Raw genomic sequence first — 21,998 nt, 5'->3', positions numbered from 1 at the left:
AATTCCCTGTGTAGCCGTCCTAGGCAATAGGACTAGTCTACACATTGGAAAATCTGACTTGTGGTGCCAAGGAAATTTGTAAGAAGACTATACCGTATGAAATTTAGTGTAGTAAGAATTCCACAATCCTCCCCTGAATTATTATTATGTATTCTGTTCATAATAAATGTGGAATTTTGAAGCCATTTGTCGTTCCTCTGTGCACAGGAAAGCAGAAACATTATGGTCTTTCACCCAGGAGCCCTGGTGACTTCACTGGCAGATGGAAGTTCTATAGGCTCCAGCCGCTATCAAAACAAATAACATGCTTTTCTATCTCTATATGTAACTTTTATTTTTTTTTAGATAGAAGCAGGCTGATACAAAATGAGTGGCTGCCAGAAGGATCAGCTTGCAGGCAGCACCAGGTTGCAGCTGAGTGAGGGAGACAGGATAACACTATAGATAATGGGGAAAAAAAAACTCTTATCAAGTCCCCCTACTTGAAGATTTAGGAAAAGGTTCTTCACCCAGAGGGTGCTGGACACTGGAACAGGCTCCCCAGGGGAGTGTCACAGCCCCAAGCCTGACAGTGTTCAAGAAGAGACTGGGCAACACCCTCAGGCACATGGTGTGAACTGTGGGGTTGTCAGTGCAGGGACAGGAGTTGGACTTGATGATCCTTGTGGGTCCCTTCCAACCCAGGACATTCTATGATTTGGTTTGTTTTCATAAGTGAAGTTTTTCCTTTTATGGAAGTTACTTCCTAGATGGCAAAGCTCCAACAAATATTTTGGGTTTAGTTTTGTCTTAGGGGAAGATGCTACATCCTGTTCTGCTTGGTATGTACTACTGATCATGACTTATTTGTGAAGCTCTTTGGGGCTGTCTGGCCAGTCTAGCAGCTCTAGCAACTCATATTAGAAGACATTAAAAACTAATATTGCATACGCTGACTCATCAGTTGTTTGCCATAATTCTTTACATTCATAATGCAATGCTCTACAGAATGGCAGAGGTTAAATCCTATTGCTTCTGGGTTAACTGCTTGTGTGATATGTTTCTAGTCACCGTAAGTTTTGGAGTTTGTTTGTTGATGGAACTGTATCATTTCCTTTCTTATCAGGGAGAACTGAACTTTCTTCAGCTTTCAGGGCCCCCCTAGGTAAGCAGCAGCCTTTCTGAGTGTGGAATAAATCAGGAAAACATAAACAAAAAAAATTGTGACTCCTTTTATATCATGTGGTGACACTTGTCGATACTGGGGACATTGTCAAAATTTGGGAAACTACTGATAATGTGACTTGGGAATACAGCTTTAAAAAACTGAGAAGGAGATTTAAAGGCATGGGATGCAAAAATCTTCTTCCCTTAAGAGTCAGAGGAAGGAAATGAACGAGTAACTTTTAATGAGTGAGGAGGTTGTGTGGAAAGAGTTGGCCTGGGGGCATATGATGGGACCTGCAAAATTAGGAATGGCATGGTAGATATTCAGTCTTTTCTATACAAAAACTATGAAGTGAGTAGGAGCCGAATAAACAAAAGGGCATCCTTGTTAATGAACTGGTTGGAAATTTCTTGCTAATGGATGTTAAAGTTTACCTGGGCTCAAGAAAGCACTGGATAAGGTGATGGAAGAGAAATCTCTTGGAAGATTGAATACACAGAAGCACCATCTAGATGAGGAAGTCCCCCTAGTTGAAAATGGTTGGAGCTTGAAAAAGTATTGAGAGGTGTAATGTTTATTACGGTCTTAGTCTTCCCTGGATACTTACAGGCAGTTGGGGTTGGATGAATCTTCAGCTGACCCAGCGTTCTTGGTTCTCAGGGCTGAATACATTATTGGTTGTGCAGGTGGACATAGGTAAACCTATCATTTCACAAGGGTCAAACTTCAAAGAAATGATTTTAAAATAATTTTGTACTTTTTGTTCTGTGTAAAGATAGCCATAGAGATTCAATTCTAAGAGGTAAGAATATCACCTGCGTTCCACTCTGGTATGTGTTACCCAGGGTAGTAACATGTGATGGAGAGCGCTGGGTTGGAAGCCTCTGCTGCCATTTACGCAGCCTCTGCTCATTGCCCATCAGAGCTCAACACCATAATAGGCATGTTTGGATATCATAATAAATATCTTGAATGTGTCCTCCACAAGTCTAGCTCCCTAACCTTGTGGTGTTGGATTTGTTAATCATTTTGGTAAAAGCATTTCAGTTTCTGAAGATGAAGCATTTGACAATTGCTCATTTCGAAGGATGCTGGGTTCTTTTGCAAATCTTAGAAGACAATGTTCTTCATCCTTAAGCAGCTAAACCATGATTTGAAACCTAATGATTCTGAGAACACTTATGTTGTATCTGATGCTTTGCTTCAGACAAACAAAATTTTGAGTTTTAAATGAAAATGGAAATTTTAAACAGTGAGGGCAGTATTAGACTAGTGTGAATGTAGGATATATTTTTAAAGAAGTAATTTTTTCCCCTTTCTAGTGATATTACACTCATAAATAAATCTAGTCACATCCGTTTATAAAATGACAAGGAGTTGACTGATATCAATCTTAATAAATGCTCAAGATTTGTATGGTAGTAAGTTGTTGGAACTACTTGTGCTGTTGCTGCTAATGATCTACTGTCTAGAAACTACTAGAAACTACAGACTTATTATTATAGCAGGACTTATTCCATAAAAGTGATTCATGTCACAGGATGCCATTTTGTAATTTTCTCCCATTGGCTTGGATTTCATCTCCATGCTTTCCTGGCAATATTTTACTTTTCCTGACAGATAGTTAATTTGAGAATTTCACAGCTGTACAAACAAATTCAAAGCATCAAGGCATGTACAGTATGTGCAGAGCCCACGTTTGCTTGGGCTTAGTTTAGTAAGCCCATTAGTTAGGATTTTAAAATAAACATAAATTGTGTTAATAGTTATCACCATTTTAATAGGCAGAGCACACTACTCTGCCCACCATCCTTGAAGCTGCCTATATATTTATGAATATTCCACTGAAAAAAATGTTTTCATGCCAAATAAATGAAAACAGGTTGGAGCTGAACCACCATTTTTCTCTGAGTTCTCAGAGGTTAATTAGATAAATCTCAACTCAAATCTCGCTAGGAAATACTTTTGAAGAATGAATCAGAATCTAAAATTAAACTTCATTTTCAGGAATGCAAGTTCTAGATTTCATTTGGCCTATAAAAGAAACAGAAGTAAGTACAAAATAAATCCAGATGCAAGTATTTCTTAAGTCTTAGAATGCTGAATTCAAATAAGCACTTAATTTTATTCTTTCGATGGGACCTGATTTAATAAGATTAAACCGAATATGCCCTGAAATAAAGCTGTTGTGTAGAAAATAATGAGTAAATTCTGTCCTTGGACATGCATGGACACTTCCATTAAAACTGGTTATGGAAACAGTAAATTGTGTATGTGCACACTGATGGTTTTCATAACATTAAGAGATTCTGTCCACATCTTACCCACAGTCCTAGTATCTGAACTGTATTTTGCAGTTGCTCCAAATCCAAAACTTCCATTTGCTCCTGGGAAATACACTCAGTGAATCTGATGCTCGGTGGGTGTTGATCACTGGGACAGTGTTGTCTTCTCAGAGCTGTCCAGGTTTGCATAAGGTGAAATTTTGGCATAGTGAGAGCACTTTGAGGGTCACATTATGCACTTTGGGAGTTACAATTAAGAGATCTAAACCAATATTTGGGATGGAAGTTTTTTGCCCTTAATTAAGTTCTAATGTTTAACTTGGATCTCAGAGGTGAAACAATTCAGCAATTACACAACTGAAAACTCATAGTTTGTTTTAAATTTCAAGATGTTTGTGTTTCTAAAGAGAATTATGTAAATCTGTGGAAGTAGTGGCAGAATTCTATAAACTAAGAGACATGAAAAGCCAGGGAATTGACTTGAATTCTGTCAATATTGAAAGAAGGGGCTACTGAGAAGATTATAAACTGGAGACCAAATTAATGTCTGGTCTCAGCTCTAAGCTTATTGCTTGTTTTCTGGAGAATGCATTTCTGTACTTCTGTTTTCCACATCTGTAACCTGGGAATACTGTTCACTGTACCATAGTGGCTTGATTTGTGAACACTGTAAAGCGCTTTGAGCTCTTGTGCCAAACAGTATCACTACCTTGTTTTGTGGGTTCTGATTAATATTAGGCAGTTTCATCACAAAAACAAATTAATATTTGACTCTGCTTATTTACAAGAAACATGGAAACTCATAGTTTTCTAAATGTAGATAGGAGACATACATTTCTTATGAATCCATGGCTTCAAAGAGCTTTGAATCTGCTCTGCAATGGGACTGTAAGCAAATGTGGTGAACCCCATCCTCCTAAAGAAGAGACTGTATCAATGATTTGGGATTTGACTCATTTCTCAAACCAGTGGGAGTCAGGATTGAGTAATGGCTCTGAGACTGCTCCTACAATTTATAAGCATGAAAGATACATTTATGCTTGTTTTATCTTTTCAATAATTCCTTTGCATAAAGGGAATTATGTGAATGGAGAAATTATCAGTGTCCTGGAGGTTCACGAGAAGGAACAAATGCCTCTGAGTCCCCAAGGCATGCATTGTCAAGGAACACAAAGTGTCTGGCAGCAGTTTAGAAATGAGGAAATTTGTTTTTAGAAGATATTATATATCACCATATGGATAATTATCACATAGGTTAAATGACAAACGAATATTGTGCTGTAACCCTCATTTCTAAGTAATCCAGGAAGATCCATTCAAGTCTTGGACACAGGGAGACACTTGTACAGATACTGTTAGGTTAAATTGTTGGTTTTGTTTGCAGAAGACCCTACACATCAAACCAATTGTAGAAGGTGTAATAGGTTGTGTTAGTATATTTTAACCTAAATGGATGAAATATCAAACCAGGAAGAGAACTAGGACAATATTTAATAGTTTCCCAAGGCAGATGGCTTGGCTGGTGGACAGGAGGCAGCCTGTGCTTGGCATAACTCAAAGTAGTTGGTTTAACATCTAAAAAAAACCTGAATAAAGTAGTAAAGACCACAGAACTTTTGAAGGACTTTTAAAAATGAGGAGGCTAGTAAAAAATATATATATATATAGTTTATAAAATCAAGACTGAAGCTCTTTGACCTTCCCTTGCTGGAGCTGTCAAAAAGTAGGTGTGAACCAAACCAGATAATTTGTTTTTCTTCTTCAAGTAGAAAAGGTCCCATCCTAAGGGAATCTTCCTCTTGAGAAATGATTGAGGTGCTGTGCAATGAACATTAGTAAATTTATAATTTCCTTTCATTTGGTCTTTCTGAAATATAATAATACTTTTTGAATTTACTGCATCAATGTATTCTCAAATAAGAATAAGATAAACAGATTCTCAAGCAGAATTGGGTACGTGTGATTGCTATGAGACCATCCATAGGTACAACAGAAAGAGTTGTTTGAATTTTTTTTTAATTTGGAAAGGGTATAAATTTTCATGCCTTGAAGATATGATTTGAATTCAAATGGAAAGGGCTGAGAATAATTTTTCTCTTCTATCTTTGTCTGTTTTGAAATATCTTCCTTTGCAGCATGTGAATCTCAGTCCTCTTAGACACTGGGTCACCAAGTTGAAAGTCTGATGTGCTCTGATCAACAAGGTGGTTCTATTTTTATTGTAGGCTTCAATTTCTCAAGTTTATCTGTGTCCTGTAGATGGGGTGGATTCCCACGAGACACAGACTCTGTAAGTTTGGTGCCTTCAACCTGTCTGCCCAGCGTACAAAGTCCTCTGCTATGGCAGGACCATGTTCAGGTGCTCTCTGTAAGTTATAAATCTGACTTTCCAGTTGAGAATAGCTTGGATGTGCGTAGGCTCCGAAGAGATTCATTGTGCTCTGGGGCAGCAAGTTGCTTGTCTGCACACTTGTACTTTCTGGAGACTTTTGTTTTGCAGTAAAAGCTTGTGGAGCCAATTTCTAATCATTTACAGTATAGATATGGCCCTCAGTTACTTGGGAGGAAAAAAATTGTAGAGCATTGTCTTTTTGTATATTAATCTTCATAGTGGCAGACTGCTGTGGATATGAGAGGAAAAGAATAATCTTGTGAAATGACTCACAAGTGCTAATCCATCTGGAAGGAATCATTTCCACAAGACTGTGGAGCTGTTTGTTAGAGAATTCCTTGTACCTTTCTCAGGCATGTCAGTAGTTTGCTGAGCTCATGTTCAACTGGATCGCTACCAGGTTTCTTGCAGATACCGCAAGATTTGCCTGCAACAGCTCATGTGAACAAACCCTATATGCCTCAGCAAATAACTCTTCCAAGTGAGGGTTTTCTGCTTGCAGGAACATTGCATGGTGGGATGGAGTTCTGTTTTTCACCAGACCGTAGAGGGAGAGTTCTGAACAAATTCAGGATATTCTGTGGTTGTCTTCACCTTCCAGATTGAAAAGCTTTTAAGCTTTTGGGTGTGCTTGAAGCCACGCACTGTGTTGGGACAGAGCTACACAATTCTGAAAGGACACTGAGATGTCTCTCTCCAGATTTTCTTCCCATTGATACTTATTGTCTTTGGGAAAACATAGTTCGTTCCTTTGTTTGGCTGGAGCACATTTAATCCACACAGAATCACACAATGTCAGGGATTGGAAGGGACCTCGAAAGATCATCCAGTGCAATCCCCCTGCTGGAGCAGGAACACCCAGATGAGGGTGTGAACTGACCTTGCTCTTGTCAGTGAACCTGTGGTTCTCCTGCATAACCCTCCTTGTACTCCTGTTTGATGTTGCAGAAATAATTAGAATTTGCATCTCAAGGTGGTTGTCAGGGAAGAAGCAGATTTAAGCAGTTAACTGCCTGGTAGATCCTACTCTGGAAAATATCCTCATGATTCAAACTGCAAATCAGGTCATGAGGAGAACAAACTTTGATTTCTAATAATATCATTTAACGAGAAAACAAACCAATTTTTTTTTTTTGTTAACATTGTTTTGGTTTTTTTTTTATGGATTACTGATATGTAAACACCTCATAAAATTTGAGTTAAAACTGGAAGTTTTGATAACATTTTTACCATTACTTCAGTCCAGGTATTGCAAATAGAGGTGACATATTTTTTGAGATATATAAACAGCTGTTTTCAAACTTGCTAGATTTTGCCTTTTATGTAAAATGCATTGTAACAGTCCTATTATTTATTCTGTTGAAGTTTAAAGCAAATTGTAAAAAATGTTTGTAACAGATCTTTCTATGGGACTTTTCATTTAGACTGTTAAGAATAGTCTGGAACAGAAATGGAGGATTAGGGACTTGAATGGAAATTAGCATACATTTGTATATGTTTGAGAAAATGTAATTTAGAACAACTATCTTCAGCCTATTTGTGCAATTTTTAGGGAATAATGAATAAGGAAGAACTATAGAATTTGCTCCATTTACCAGTAGTGAGTCTTAAACTTAGAATAATGAGCCAAAATTTCTGCAACAATGGGAACAGTGAATTTACAGCCATAAGTGATGACTGCAATGCAGAAGGAGAAAACAGAAGTCACTTTCAAGCATAGACACCAATTTATAGATATCAAGATTATGTTTAATTTGTTTATTTAAATAAACATGTACTCCCGTTTGGGCTTGTGTATGTAGATTATCCCCAAATGCTTCAAGTATACAATAAAGCTTTGTTCACAACTTTAGAGGCTGATTTAAGGCTGGTGTGGAAATTTGGCTGTATAGATTAACATTCCAACATGTTTTTCAAATCATGGACATTTTTAAATTCTAAGCCAGCATAGAATTCCCAGGGCTCTAGCAGTTTCCTTGCGGTTTCTAATTGGAAAACTCACAGAAAATCAGATTCTTTATCATAAAGGCAAAGATGTAATTTTTCTTACAAATGAACATACAGGACTTTGGAGAACCAGACTTACCTGCAGTGAGCTACACATGAGATTCTTTCTGAATGTTTTCATCATCTGCATAAAAACTGTGTCTTTGTTAAACATCTGGAAATGCAAAAAGCAAACAGATAAAGCATCTGAAAGAATTCTGTCTTCCTTTAGAGCGTATAGATCTTTATCACCGTCTTCCTTGACACTTGGCTCATGTTAGGTAAAGCACCATTTGGAATTAATCTTACAGAAAGAGCTTGGAACCCCTCATCCCGCCTCACGCTTCACAAGGTCATGGTCACCAAGCGTGAGATTGGTCACTGAGAGAAAAAACAGGAGGAAAAGGGAGAAGAGACATGACTATAAGACAGCGATATACCCAACATTATAATTATCACATCAAGGAATTTGAATGGCTTCTTACCAGACTGCCAGTGAAATTTATCCACTATAAATATATGTTGGTTATTTGAGCTATATTACACCACACTTTAGGTGAAAGTATGGAAACATCTTACAATATGAAATTTTAGATTGTATAATGTGTTTTGATGGACTTCAGCTCTTCAGACTGAAATTTTCTAAGCATTGTCCTTAGTTTGTGTTCTTCTGGAATGATTAAGGGGAAAAAATGATTTTGAAATTTCTGAGGCTAAAACGGGTTGTTTTTGCCAAAATGTAATATTTTTCATATTTAACTTTATTTTGAGAGAATCACATCCCCTTCAATAATGTGATGCCTGATAAGAAATTATTGTGGGTTGATAAGATGCTTTTTGAAATGTGTCCTATGAAAATCCACTCAGATTTGACCAGCGTATATCTCATGGAAAATTGTTACTTATACGTGTAGTGCCATGTGCATTCACAGGTCCTGTTGTGTGACAATGCAATAGCCACAGACTACCTACTCAAATGCAATCCTCCTGTTTTTTCATCATTAAATTACAATACAAATGAGAGAAATTCAGAAACTACAGTTCTTCAACTAACTCATGTTAATTCAGCTCTGGCTTCTGTGGTTGTGATGGAGAAAAAGCTCATGGTCATGTATCAAAGATAAGGTGTAACTGTCCTCTGAAAGAGCAACTGCGAGAATTGCCTGTTCTATTCTAATCAGGTGTTATCCAAGACACCTATTATGAAATACCAATTTTAAAATCCTTTTCTAAAGATAAATTCTGAAAACTAGAGATCTAAGGACAAAGCATAGCCCTGTGTGTTTGTTTTCAGGGACATTACAAGGAGGTCTTTGCCATGACATACCTTAGTGTCTCTATTTATAAAATTTTAATAAACTTATTTGTTTTTTTTTTTTATTTTTCATTGCAGTCACTCTATTTAATGCTATAATAGCACTAGAAAAACAACCAAGACAACTTTGATTTTTGTGTTTGGCCTGCTAGCATTTTCAGGTTGTAGATAAGCAGAAGTAATGGCTTTTAATCTGTGGTGCCTACGTGCCTGGAGTTTGTAAATTAATTCTGCAAGATCTTTGAAAGACTATTAATAAAAGTGAACTTGTGCATAGGCAGAGATATGTTATGGAGTCAGATGTCTGGAAGTTTTGAAAGTCAGTTTATAGATGTCACCAAGATTTCGGGCTGTAGTGACTTAATCCCATCCTTGATGACACAAATGGAGTGGGCAGGGGCAGGGTCTGAGATTTGTTTAAATGGGCCCTTTGGTGTCAGCTGCCATTACTTGCAGTCTTCCTGTTAGATTGGTTTTTGATAACTATTTATTATTATTTGAATGACAATATTTTAATCTTTTGCTACATGGCCAATAAGCTCCTTTTTAGACAGAGGTCTTAGAAGAACAAAGCAATAAACAAAATTTTAGCTTTTAAAGCTCTATTGTTGTTAAATTAAGCACATTCCTCATCTACGTTTACTCCTAAGAAATTAAAACTAATGCTACGTGGAAGAAGTGAGAGAATGTTTTCTTTGATACTAACAGTATGGCTAAACCATTCACATAGGTCTGTATTTATTTTAACATTGTACTTTGATATAAAGCCTTGATGATGCCTTATTTTTATTGGCATATCATAAATCCATTAGGTATTCCAAAGTGATCACAAATGCTTTCTTAGAATCTAGGAAGTTGATAATGAGTGATTTTTGGCTTTTGATGATCTCTGCGGTGATTACATAGGATAAAAATCTGGTCAACACATGGTCTTTAAACTTGAAATCCAACCTGCTATTCCATTAAAATGATATCACTCTACAGTACTTAATGTGACAGTGCAAAGACAGTATTGCACTGAAAGACAATGTTTCACCGATTGTTAAGTGAATTGCTTAGGGATCCTTTCTTTCTAAGTGCAATGTCATTTTTCATTAATCTGGAAGCTGCTCCTGGTTGAATGTCTGTTGAAAAGTTTGGCAATTTTTATTGATATCTCCTAAGCCCTCGAAATTTCCATATTGAGCTTTGGATTGTTTTTCTCCTTTGTGGTGTGTGGTGATTTCTTTTTTTTTTTTTTTTTCTTAAATTTTCCTGGTTTTTAACATTTATTGTGGCCTTGGAGAGGCTGCAAGGGGATTGTATTTGGTTTTTAGGTCTTATTTTTTTCCACCCCTATGACAAATTCTATATATGTATTTCCATATTCAGACCTTTTTTATTCATTTTGCATATGCATTTAGCACATTCTTTTGATTTTTGGTTCAGTTGTTATATTTGGAAGTGGTGTCTCCCACAGTAAATGGAATAGGGGGTGAAAACAAACCAGGGCCCACCTTACCAAGGAGTAATTATTTTACCTTGTAGGTATTACAGTTTAATTTATTTAATGTCTAGTTTATACTTGTCTGTGCTTTATTGCTATTCACTAAACCTGAATTTTGGCACTGCAAGGCAGCCTAAGCTAAACTTAATTTTGCTTTGCTGGAGTGGCTGGGACACCACTTCTGTCATTTATAAATGAGATCCCAAATGGTTTAGGTTTGAATTCCTGAAGAATTAAGAATAGCAACTGAATAAATGATGGTTGACTAAGTGTATTGTCACCGTGGTGAGGTGAATTATAACAGTTCAATAAGAGTGAGTTCTTGTAGCAATGAGCTTCAGTTCACTTCTATTTAACAAATTAATAAAACCCAAGGAGCAAAATCCCATTTACAGAGAAGTTTGTGGCAGAACTTCTCTCTTGTATTCCCTGTCCTACAGAGCTCATTCAGATTTTATAAGAGGAGGAGGGCTTTTCTAAGAACACCTGAGCAGAAGGAGGGAAGAATTTAAGAAAGAAAATAATGGCTCTGTGGTCAATATCAAAGTTAAAGGCAAAGTCGTAAAAAATTTTGAAACAGATACATCTATCTAGCTGATATACTCAAATTTCAATATGAATTTATGCTTATATAACACAAAATAGCCACATGAGACGTGACTACACCTGATACTGCAGTCTCTATGTGTAATTTTTCCTCCCATTTTGGTTAATGTAGCTCATCAGGCGATAAAAGCAAATTTTTCCAATGAGTGCCTATCTAACTGTGACCCTCCTCCATAACAACCAAAATTACCCATCTTTTTCCTTTTATTCAAGTGCAAGTGACAGTTCAAAAAGTTGTGAAATCATCTATTCAAAGAGGGAAGGATGATTAGGGATCTTCAGAATGTAGCTCAAATCTGCTATTGAAAACATGGGGGTTTTAACACACATTTGTGGACCCTCATTTTGGAAAAACTGTACCCAAAACCTACATTTTTCCGTGTGATTTCAAAGCATGGGTGTAAGAGAGTCCCTTTTGGGTTCAGAAGTGAACCTGACAGCATTTTTCCAGGATTGCATCATATGTTTCACTCACACTTTCACATCCTGCATTAAACCACATGCACGCACATCAACAAGACAAGATTGTAAAAGGAGTGTAACTGGGGAACTGTTTTCATGATATTTGATAGGAGTAATTGCGGCCACTGCTGTTTCAAAGCAACTGCGGTTATACTACACTATGTCAACAAAAGTCACTTTTGCCATATGGAAACCTAATTACTTCAGAATGATCTGTTAGAAAGCACTTTTGAGATAGTCAGGCCATTTATACAAATCAGTAAAAAATATTTGCGCATGAAACCGATCTTAAATAAGAGCTTTCATATGTTATAGGTTGAACATTATAGTGACAGTTTTGGAAATATGAAAAAAAAAAGTAGCCTTCTATTTAGAAGGTGGTAGGGAAATTTATTAGGTGATAAGAAAATACAAGTATTTCCCTATGATTTCTGTGATAATCCTGATTGTGCTGTTGTTGAATGGTGAGGAGGGTTTTTTTTGCTGTTCTCGTTAGCAAGACCCTAATATTGTGGAAAATGGGATGAAATCTAGAATGCTGCAATTTATTGAGATTGTGTGGTGCCTGAGATATTTATCTGTGCAGTATTTGTTCCATACAGTGACTTAAAGCACTATTGTTTTTCATGTCAATAATGTAGGTTTTTTCCCTTCTGTAGTTCAGGACATGCTTTGTTTTTACATTTGAGTGTTTGTCACTGCTGAGATGTTTAGGACACCTGTTAATCAGGCACTTTTCACTATGAAACCAAAGAATAACACAAGTTTGATTAGTTAAGTGTGATAACTGTGTACCTAGACTCTTCTATTTGCTGTCAGGAGCTGTTACTACAAAAATGTACTTTTAAAATACACTGTAATCTTTATAATTGTAAAAAAAATATTGCAAGCTCTGTGAGTGTCTAAAGTTTCACAGCGAAGCTGGGGTGACTGATGTATTTAAAGGTCTGTCTTAGTTGTCACGGTACAGAAGCATAATTTATGGACAGTCTGTTACATACATGAAGTTTTAGATGGTTTATTTGCTGACTCTAAGTGCCTAGATTTCTGACACATAAACCATCTGTTCTGAATTGCTTTTCTTGAAATAATTTCTATATTCAGCCATTATAGTCTACCTAAATCAGAAAACATTATATATTTAGAACCAAATTTATTCATGTGTTGTTAGTCCTGGGGAGCAGCGGTGGCCCAGGGGAAAACTGCAGTTTTCTGCATTCCTGCCAGGCATTGCGATGCATTCCCAGCAGCCGCTAGAAGAGCAGCATGAAGGTTCTCCTGGCTTTCTCCTCACTTTTAGCTGGTTTTGAGGGCATCGGTGCCAAGGAGCAACTCCTGTTCTCCAGGGCCATCCCCTCTGGGCTCAGTGCCCAGTAGAGCAGGTTGGTTGTGCCCACACTGAACCCAAGTCTTCTCTGCTTGCCAGATGGCAGCCACTAGCCATATAGCACATTTTTGTGTGTGTGTAGTTTGTTTTTTGTCTTCCTAGTTCAAATTTCCTGAAATAATACAAAAGTTTTATCACCGACTTCCAGAACAGTGTTTAATACCCTTAGCATGATACAAAAGAATATGGGCTGGTTATTGGAGAATGTGGCAGGACAAAGTGGTTGAAAAGCACAGAATCAGCTGGGCTGGAGTTGGAGAACTGAGTAGAAGGAAACAAAGCTGGTATGACTTCACCTGTAGTGCCCTTCCAAGCTGTTCCTGGGGTTATAAACAGGTTTTATCTTGGAGAAGACTCACCAGTTTTCTGCAAAGGAGAGCCTGAGAGCAAAGTAATGTATAGACACTGTGGAAAATCCAGAGCTGGGAACTGAGTGAGCTGGGAGGTGAGATGATTTGACACTGCAGGTCTGCTTGCAGACAAAAGGTAACTGTAGCTTTATCTCCTTTCCATGCTCTCTGAGTAGATTATGCACAAGTCTACAAGTGCCAGGAATACTAGAGGTGGCTTCTTGTCATCTTATCCTGTCACAGTGCTGCTAATCCATTATAAAGTCATCCAGGATTTGTACTGCACATCGGACATAATAAAAAATGTCAATGAATATAGTTTTGTCTGATATTATTTGTTTGGTCCCCTTTTGTTCACCTTTTAACTTGGTTCAACATCCATGTGTCACTTCAGACTCTGGTCCAAGCAGAGTTAATATGGGAAAATAATTTAATCCCATTTCATTTTAATGGTGTTAAACTGATTTATAGCTGCTGGTAATTTGGTTCTGTGAGAATATGGTCAAGTATGTTGTAAACAGAGTGGATGTGTCATGTAATTGCATTAAAATACAGTGCTATGAAATGACACTTGTTTGAATCTACTTGAGAAGTTGGAGTTGATTATAAACTAGCTGTGTACTTCTGAAGGGATTGATTCTGTTGGAATACTAAGAAATACATAACAGTTGTTCTCAGGACCTGAGGGAACCAAAATACCTTCATAGTCATGACCAGCCACACCTGGGACCCCAACCTGCCCATGGCCCAGGAGCTCCTCTTGACCTTAGCCCATCTTGCCTGAGCCACGTTGTGGACATACCATCTCCAGCCTGGCTTCATGGCTGGAGCCTCAGCCTGTGCTGTAGCCCTGTGTCCAGCTTTATCTCCTGCTGTTTCTGACTTAGTTCCTGGCTTATCTTCCCTCATAGAGCAGCCCAACTCTTGCTGCTCCCAGCCTGTTTCCCATCTTGCTTCCTGCTGCTGTTGGCCAGTTGAACATCCCTGCCCGTAATACTTGTTCCTGTTCTGCACTGGTGGAAGGTCAGGTTACATATTTGCTATGGAAATCTTTTTGAAGAAGGAACTTCTTTAAGGTTTTTGCTATGTTTTATGTAAGATTTTAGTAGAAAACAGTGAAAAAAAAGGCTTGTTTTGACAGCTTTTCTCCAAGTGAAGATTGGACTACTTGACCCTTCCTCCAGCAGGCTGCCAGAAAATTTTGCGTGACTCCTTTTAACAGAAGCATGTACTCTTTTAAGACTACTAGACATGTCCAATTAAAATATTCTGAGAAAGGATATAGGGGGGCAAAGATGAACAAATGCTGCATAACTTCTTCCTGAAGGCTTTAAGTCACAACGGGAAATTCAAGGTGTGAAGCAGTCTCTAGAGTATAATGAGAATTTGCCTCAGGATATCCTTCTCTCTCCTTGTCAAGAATGGAGAGGGATTTAAAATAATGGTCAACTTCATTATTCTTTGGTCTGTAAGGTTGTTCCACATCTAGAGCCCCTTGGAAGAATTCCGGTTTCATTGATTTTTATTTATACTGGGTTTATTGAATAGTCTAATAGCCTTTGTGACTTCCTTCCTTCTTCCCCTCTAATTCCAGGATGGTCCAGGAGGTGATGTGTTCATGACACAAGGTTTACTTGGATTTTTCTGTAAAATATCACATAGAACCAGTCAGTATTTTCTGAGAATACAAAATAGGGAGGTGTTAATGTTTCCTTTTAAATATTTTGAAACAGAAGCATGATTTTTGCAGAACAGGAAAATGTAAAAAGAAGTGCAATTGGAATAAGAAACACTGGGGAACAAGAGGTAGATGGTGATCTGAGGAATAGGTCTAAACATTTATAAGGCATGTGTGTATGTCTAAAGCAATTTATAAGCTCCCATTGCCATACTGATAGAATGAGTAGAATGGTGTTGATCCCTGTAGCCATTCTAGTTGGAGTTTATTTGGTTTATCAGGTATATAGAGATGAATAGTTCTGTGCGTGTGGATGTATTCTGCAATTACATTTCCGCTGTCATATGTCTAATATAAAATAATATATAAACTGTTTCTAAACTGTCTTTAAATACTGACGTTACTATGCTACCAGCAGCTGTTGTACTGGGAAGCCTACTCCTCTGTCTATTTCCCTCTCCACATTTACAATTACTTTGGGCTGTTGAAACCAGAATTTTGGACACAGGTCTAGGAACTAGTAGATCTGAAATGAATTCATCCTTAATTTTGGGGAAGCTCTGTTCCTAGTTAAAAGTCTGCCTTTATAATTTTATTTGTTGGATTTTTTTTAATGCAGTGAACTGGACTAGACACTAAATCCCCAAATTGCTGTCACTCACAGTCCTACTGTTCCTAAGAAGCTGCTAATATTGATTCAGCTCTGAACTTCACATTGTGTAGCCTGTTGTGACTTTGTGGTTGACAACTTCCTGCTGTTGAATTCGCTTCTCATTCTTCTTTATTTGGATTTTTTTAATGGACAAGGAACTATGTTGGTGGCAATCACCCATCTAGGCAAAACCTGTGTATTGATTTCATAATACTTAAATATTATGCTAGTATGTATCATTATCTCAACAGAGAACTTCTATTTTTCAGACCTTACCAGTACGGAAGATTCCATGCAAAGCCAATGCTCCTTCAGGGTCTTTTTTTGCACGGGACAACACAGCCAATTTCTTATCCTGGTGCAGAGATGTAGGAGTGGATGATACCTGCCTGTTTGAGTCAGAAGGTTTGGGTATGTATTTGTTTACATAGTAGCTGGTAATTTAAAATAACTGTGTTCTGCCTTGAAAGGCAGAATAACTCTCTTAGTAGATCCTGACTCCAAATCTGACCTGTGTCTGACTGCGCTAATTCTGTCACTTATCTGAAGCATGAACAAATGAAGTACACAACATTTAAAATCCATTTAACTCAATTTTAAGAGGAGCTTAAATGAGACAAAAAACCTGCTATGATTTCTTGCACACAGATGATTTTTCACCTTGCACACGTTTTTTGATCATGAAATGCTGTGCTTTAGTTCAATGTGTAGATGATTCTTTCCTGTTTCAGGAAAGCAGGACACAAGTGCATGCTCCGTTTTGGCTGCAGACATTTATTTATTTGTGCAGATTCAATGGGTTGCTCGGGTGGCAAGAAAATATGCAATTTTTCTCTGCATCCTGTACTGACCTTTTTTCCAGGTGATCCACCAGCACTTCAGGGCGCTCCATCAAAAGAAATGGACTGCTTAGGAAATCACTGTTCTAATAGGACCTATTCTTCAGCATTTTCACTTTTCTCTCTTCAAAGGAAAACTTATGAATATTACATTGAGAGTTTGGTTCAGCCAAATATCATGAAATGAAGAGAATCAAATGTTTGTTTTCTGAACTCAGATGAAAGTGTAAAGCAGTTGTGATGATAGACAGCTCAGTTTCCGTGGAAGACAAATGAACAAACTGAATCAAGAGGCTTCTTTGTTCTGTTGCTCAAAAGGTCTTTGCCCTGTTGAAATTCTTATCTGTGTTGCAAGTGACCTATTCCCCTTCTTTTACCATCTTGCTCTTCTAGCACAACTATTTCTGAAGCCATTTTTTTCATTTGTCTGCTTTTATCCTGTGAGTTTTTTGTAGTCAAATTATTTTATATCCCCAGGAGAAAGTGCTTGGCAGAGAAGAAATTAGTATCACAGATACAAATTACAGATTGCAAGGAGGTTATATGTCTCTGTTTTGTTAATTAAATCCTGAATATGAATTTTTTATTGGATGTGGTAAATCATGTGGAATATAAACAATAATTGTATTTCCAAAGATTTGAAATTATGGAGAAGTTGGACATAGCCTAGGACAAAGAAACTTGTGAACACAGGAAGGAAGGAAACACAGGCCTCTGATGTCTGAGATAAACAGAAGAACCTGTGGTTAATCCAACACTGAAATGAATTTAGACTTTTTACTGCTGTGATAAACTCAGCAGTTTTCCATTGTTCCAATAATAGGTTAACTGTGTAACTGAGAGTGTGTTTATAAAGAATTTTCTTGTGCATTGTTCAAAAAACCAGATCTTGTTTAGAGATAAAATTGGCATAACTAAAATACCAACATTCCTTGAATAAGTTAATTTTTACACATACACGGTGCTTTGCCTACCACAATATAACACTGAGTGCAAACGCACCTGGAAACTTAATGTTCAAGATTAATTCCTCGCTTGGAAAAGCAAAATGAAATAGCCCAGGTACGGAGTGCACAAACCAGATATGTCTGTATTGCATTTGTTTGATTAGTGACTCATTTTTTTCTTCACTGGTTGAAAACTAGGTTCTGTTGTTTCCCTTCTCTCAGTGTTACTGTTTATAGAATTACAGAATTACAGAATGTCAGGGATTAGAAGGGACCTCGAAAGCTCATCCAGTCCAATCCCCGGCCAGAGCAGGAACATTCCTGGATGATGTTACACAGGAAGGTGTCCAGGCAGGTTTGAATGTCTGCAGAGAAGGAGACTCCACAACCCCCCTGGGCAGCCTGGGCCAGTGTCTGTCACTCTTACTGTGAAGAAGTTTCTTCTCATATTTAAGTGGAACCTCCTGTATTCCAGTTTGTATCCATTACCCCTTGTCTTACTGTTCGTTGCCACTGAGAAGAGCCTGGCTCCATCCTCCTGACACTGACCTTTTACATATTTATAAACATGAATGAGGTCACCACTCAGTCTCCTCTTCTCCAGTCTCCAGAGCCCCAGCTCCCTCAGCCTTTCCTCACACAGGAGATGCTCCACTCCCTTCAGCATCTTTGTTGCCCTGCACTGGACTCTCTCCAGCAGTTCCCTGTCCTTCTGGAACTGAGGGGCCCAGAACTGGACACGATATTCCAGGTGTGGTCTCACCAGGGCAGAGTAGAGAGGCAGGAGAACCTCTCTGACCTACCAACCACCCCTGTTCTAACACAACCGAGATACCATTGGCCTTCCTGGCCACAAGAGCCCAGTGCTGGCTCATGGTCATCCTGCTGTTCACCAGGACCCCCAGGTCCCTTTCCCCTACACTGCTCTCCAACAAGTCGTTCCCCAACTTATACTGGCACCTGGGGTTGTTCCTGCCCAGATACAAGACTCTACACTTGCTCTTGTTATATTTCAGTACTTTTTTCCCAGCCCAGCTCTCCAGCCTGTCCAGGTCTCTGGATGGCAGCCCAGCCTTCTGGCATGTCAGCCACTCCTCCCAGCTTGGTGTCATCAGTGAATGTACCTGTTGAAAAGACTTACAGTGCTGGAACTAGGATTAGGACTTGATAATATTTTGACTTCTTTTTCTGAACTTGAGAACTGGGATATTGACTATGCCATTTCTAAAAATGATAAAAATAGAAGCTACTATTCTTCCTTGGTTTGAACGACAACTTTCAAAAGTTTTGATTTCATTTGAGGTTTTCCTAATGCATTAGAAATAATGATGAATCACAAAGTTACCAATCTAAGGCTTTTATGTTCCCCTCTCTCCCACAAATCATTTCTTCACTGCATAGGAAATAAAAATTCAGCAAAGGTAAGTAATGGCAAAATTCAAAGTGGTGAGAAACATGTGTGAATGCCATCTAAGTGTTTGTGTTGCCTCATGGAAGTCTGCTCTTTTTTTGATAGTAAATAGTTGTGGTGAAATGATGGTTACAGAGGTAACTGAGTTTTATGTTGTTTTTTTCCTATGTCTAATAACCTGTATTGATGTGTAAATTGCTAGTGATAAAGCAGCTATTTTCTCTCTATATTGAGGAAATTTACTGTCTTAATGTTCTTAGTTGGGTTGAGTTTTATATTCCCTTTTGCTGTGTTCTGCTTGCCTTATTGTATATAAATACTGTATTATTTAACTGGATGCATACAGTGATATTTTCTTCATGCCATTGTATCACATAAAGCATTCCTGAGGCCTTTTTCTGGCAAATTTCTGTTCTAACAACAGAAGAGTAATTTTGAAGACTTATTACACTGAAACATTGGAATGATGGATTTATGACACTCCTGATTTTTAAAAAAAAGTTCCAAGTTTATTCAGAGATCAGCAAAATTAGATATATACTAGCTAAGAAATTATTAATGGCTATTATTTCTAATTGCTTAAAAATATATTCTCATCCTGATGAGTTCTGAAGTCTCGGAAATAAAGTAAATGTAACTGCACACCAATGCCTCCGACACCCACTTTTTTAGCCCTGAGATTGAAGTCCCATGAAGGTATTTGTGGTTAGGATGGAACTGTGTCAAACAGAGACTATAGCAGAGCGGTGCTGGCCGTGCCTGAGGAGCTCACAGGTGAGGGATTTTAATGGGAATCTTCAGTGTTCCTAGAAGCTTGGTACTGCAAAGTGGCAACATTCTAGGGCTGATCCAGATGAGCAGGTGAGTAGAATTACTAACATTGCTTTATGTCTTTGTCCATCACTTGTGGACTGATTTAGTAATTGATTTAATAATTTGAAGTTAAGCACAGGTTCAAATGCTTTGGATTTGGGATATCTAGCTGAGCTAAACAAGGAAACAGGATCAAAGTCTTGAAAACAAAGAGAAGAAAAAGGTGGTATTTGTCATCCCGATAGATACAAGTATGATTTCTAATCCACAGAGTTAATTTAAAAGTCCTTGAAAAAGATCAATACAGAGCTCAAAAGTTTTAAAACAATGTAACTGTACAACTAACTTGCAGTTAGTACTGTATAATATGGTGCAGTCTGTCTTGCTGAATGTTATAGCACCTTAACATAGTTTTAAATACAAGCGAATTGGAAATATCGCTTTCCATAGAGACTTATAATGCAGCCAGAGCTGACTGATAGCAATCTATATGTATTTTACCATTTGCACTTAACGCAGAGACATGGCAGGAGACTCTCAGAGCTAATCTCTCAGCAAAGAAAAGGTGAACACTGTGCCTGTTGTATAAACTGCAGAAAAAAACATGAGCATCTGCACCAAATACGGCAACACAGTGTGTAAGGATGAACTTGAATGCTGTAAGATAGGGGGTGACTGCCTGCTCCCTGCACTCATTGACCACCTTACCATGCTTTTCATAGTTATTGTTTTTATAGTTAGTGTATCTAAAGAAGGGATTAGCTGCTTTGATACCAAAACCTATGCTCTGAAGTCCAAATTTTCTTCATCTGGGCAAATCTCGAGACACACTGTCTTTGAATGAGGTTCTTAGATATCTCATAGATCAAAATTTGTCCCATGTCTAGGACTTGGAAGATAATGCATTAACTCTTTTCAATCTAAGAAAAATAACACTATAACTCCTCTGTTCCCATGATACGTACATTTTGTAAGTTTCCCATTGTAGGTTTTAGGGCAGCAGATCCATACAGCTACAGTAATTCAACTTCTGGAAGCATTCTTGGTGGAGATATTTGTAATTTTGGTGCTCAAGGCCAAAGAGTGTAATGCTCGAAGAAAACTCTTCTTGGCCAAATAGTGAGAATGATAAGTTTTTCTATGATTGCTTTAGTTAAGTGAACTTAAAGCTTAAGTGATGAACTCTTTGTTGGTAACATAGGGTTGTTGGATGATTGTAGGAGTTGGAACCAGTGCATATGCTGCATCTCTTCCATGAGAAAGACTCCACCCAGCAAGAAAAGGGTTTGCCACCGAGAGTGACAGCATGCTCATGTGTGTTGTTTGTTTTGGGAGTTGTTGGATGATACTGTTGTATTAATGTTTTGTGCTTGTGTATTCTGTAAATGTGCGTGTGTACACACAATGTGACATGGACTTCTTTTGATGCAACTTATTGGTTATAGAGTTTAATAGACAGGTTCTCTAAACAAAGGCATCTAGTATTTTAGTGTAAATAATAGACTTTCACACAAACACCTCTGATCTCTAATGTTATTTTTTTAAAAAGTAAAAACAAACAAACAAATCAAATAAAAAAAAACAACAGGTAAACGTTTATTGCTTTAAAATATCTTATGCATGGGACAAATTATTTTTTTAAATTAATACTCTATCTAATTTCATATTATAAGATGGAAATATTTTGACCAGTCTTTCGCAGTGACACCTCTACATCTTGGAACAGCATGTTAAGTTTCACATGTAGTTGCATCAGAATAAGGCTTTGTCCCATCTTTCACAACATTTAACTAAACAACTCATACTATTGTTGATTATGTCTTATTTTGAGGACTATAGAAGCATCCTGGATACTGTGTTATAACCATTGGATTAGCATCTTAAATTAATGAATTCCACTAAATTTTTAGTGTTTAGGTGATCTCTATGTTCATTCTAGATTAACTCTTTACTATCCATAGAGGTACTGTCTGAAACTTTGTTTTGAGGCTTCCACAAGTGATAAAGCTGAAATGAGGGATGGGGGAACACAACACCTTGATTAAAGTATGTCATAGTATAACTCTTTGACACAGAAGCAAGGATATGTTTGGGATAAGTTGAACAAATTGTTGTCAAAGCAATGTTTAAAAAACCCAAACTGTAGGATCAGAAGAAAAAGTATTAAAAATATTAAGGTAGAAAGTGAAAGATATTAGGAAGAATGATCAAAGGATCAACCTTTTGAAAAGTCTTCCCAAAA

The 21,998-nt window shown here is 37.6% G+C and overlaps 1 protein-coding gene across 1 annotated transcript in view; it reads left to right on the top strand.

The window, feature by feature from the left end:
- The window catches only part of GAS2 (growth arrest specific 2), a gene marked incomplete at both ends in the record, with an annotated part of 77,754 nt that overhangs the window by 10,749 nt on the left and 45,007 nt on the right, over positions 1–21,998 (top strand). The window contains one exon of the mRNA XM_080345858.1: positions 16,016–16,157. Coding sequence (XP_080201984.1) covers positions 16,016–16,157 — 142 coding nt within the window. The remainder of the gene's footprint in view (positions 1–16,015; positions 16,158–21,998) is intronic.

Source organism: Nesoenas mayeri (assembly GCF_963082525.1).
Source record: "Nesoenas mayeri genome assembly, chromosome: 5".
In the NCBI taxonomy this organism is placed as follows: Eukaryota; Metazoa; Chordata; class Aves; order Columbiformes; family Columbidae; genus Nesoenas; species Nesoenas mayeri.
This window is presented reverse-complemented; position numbering and strand designations above follow the sequence as displayed.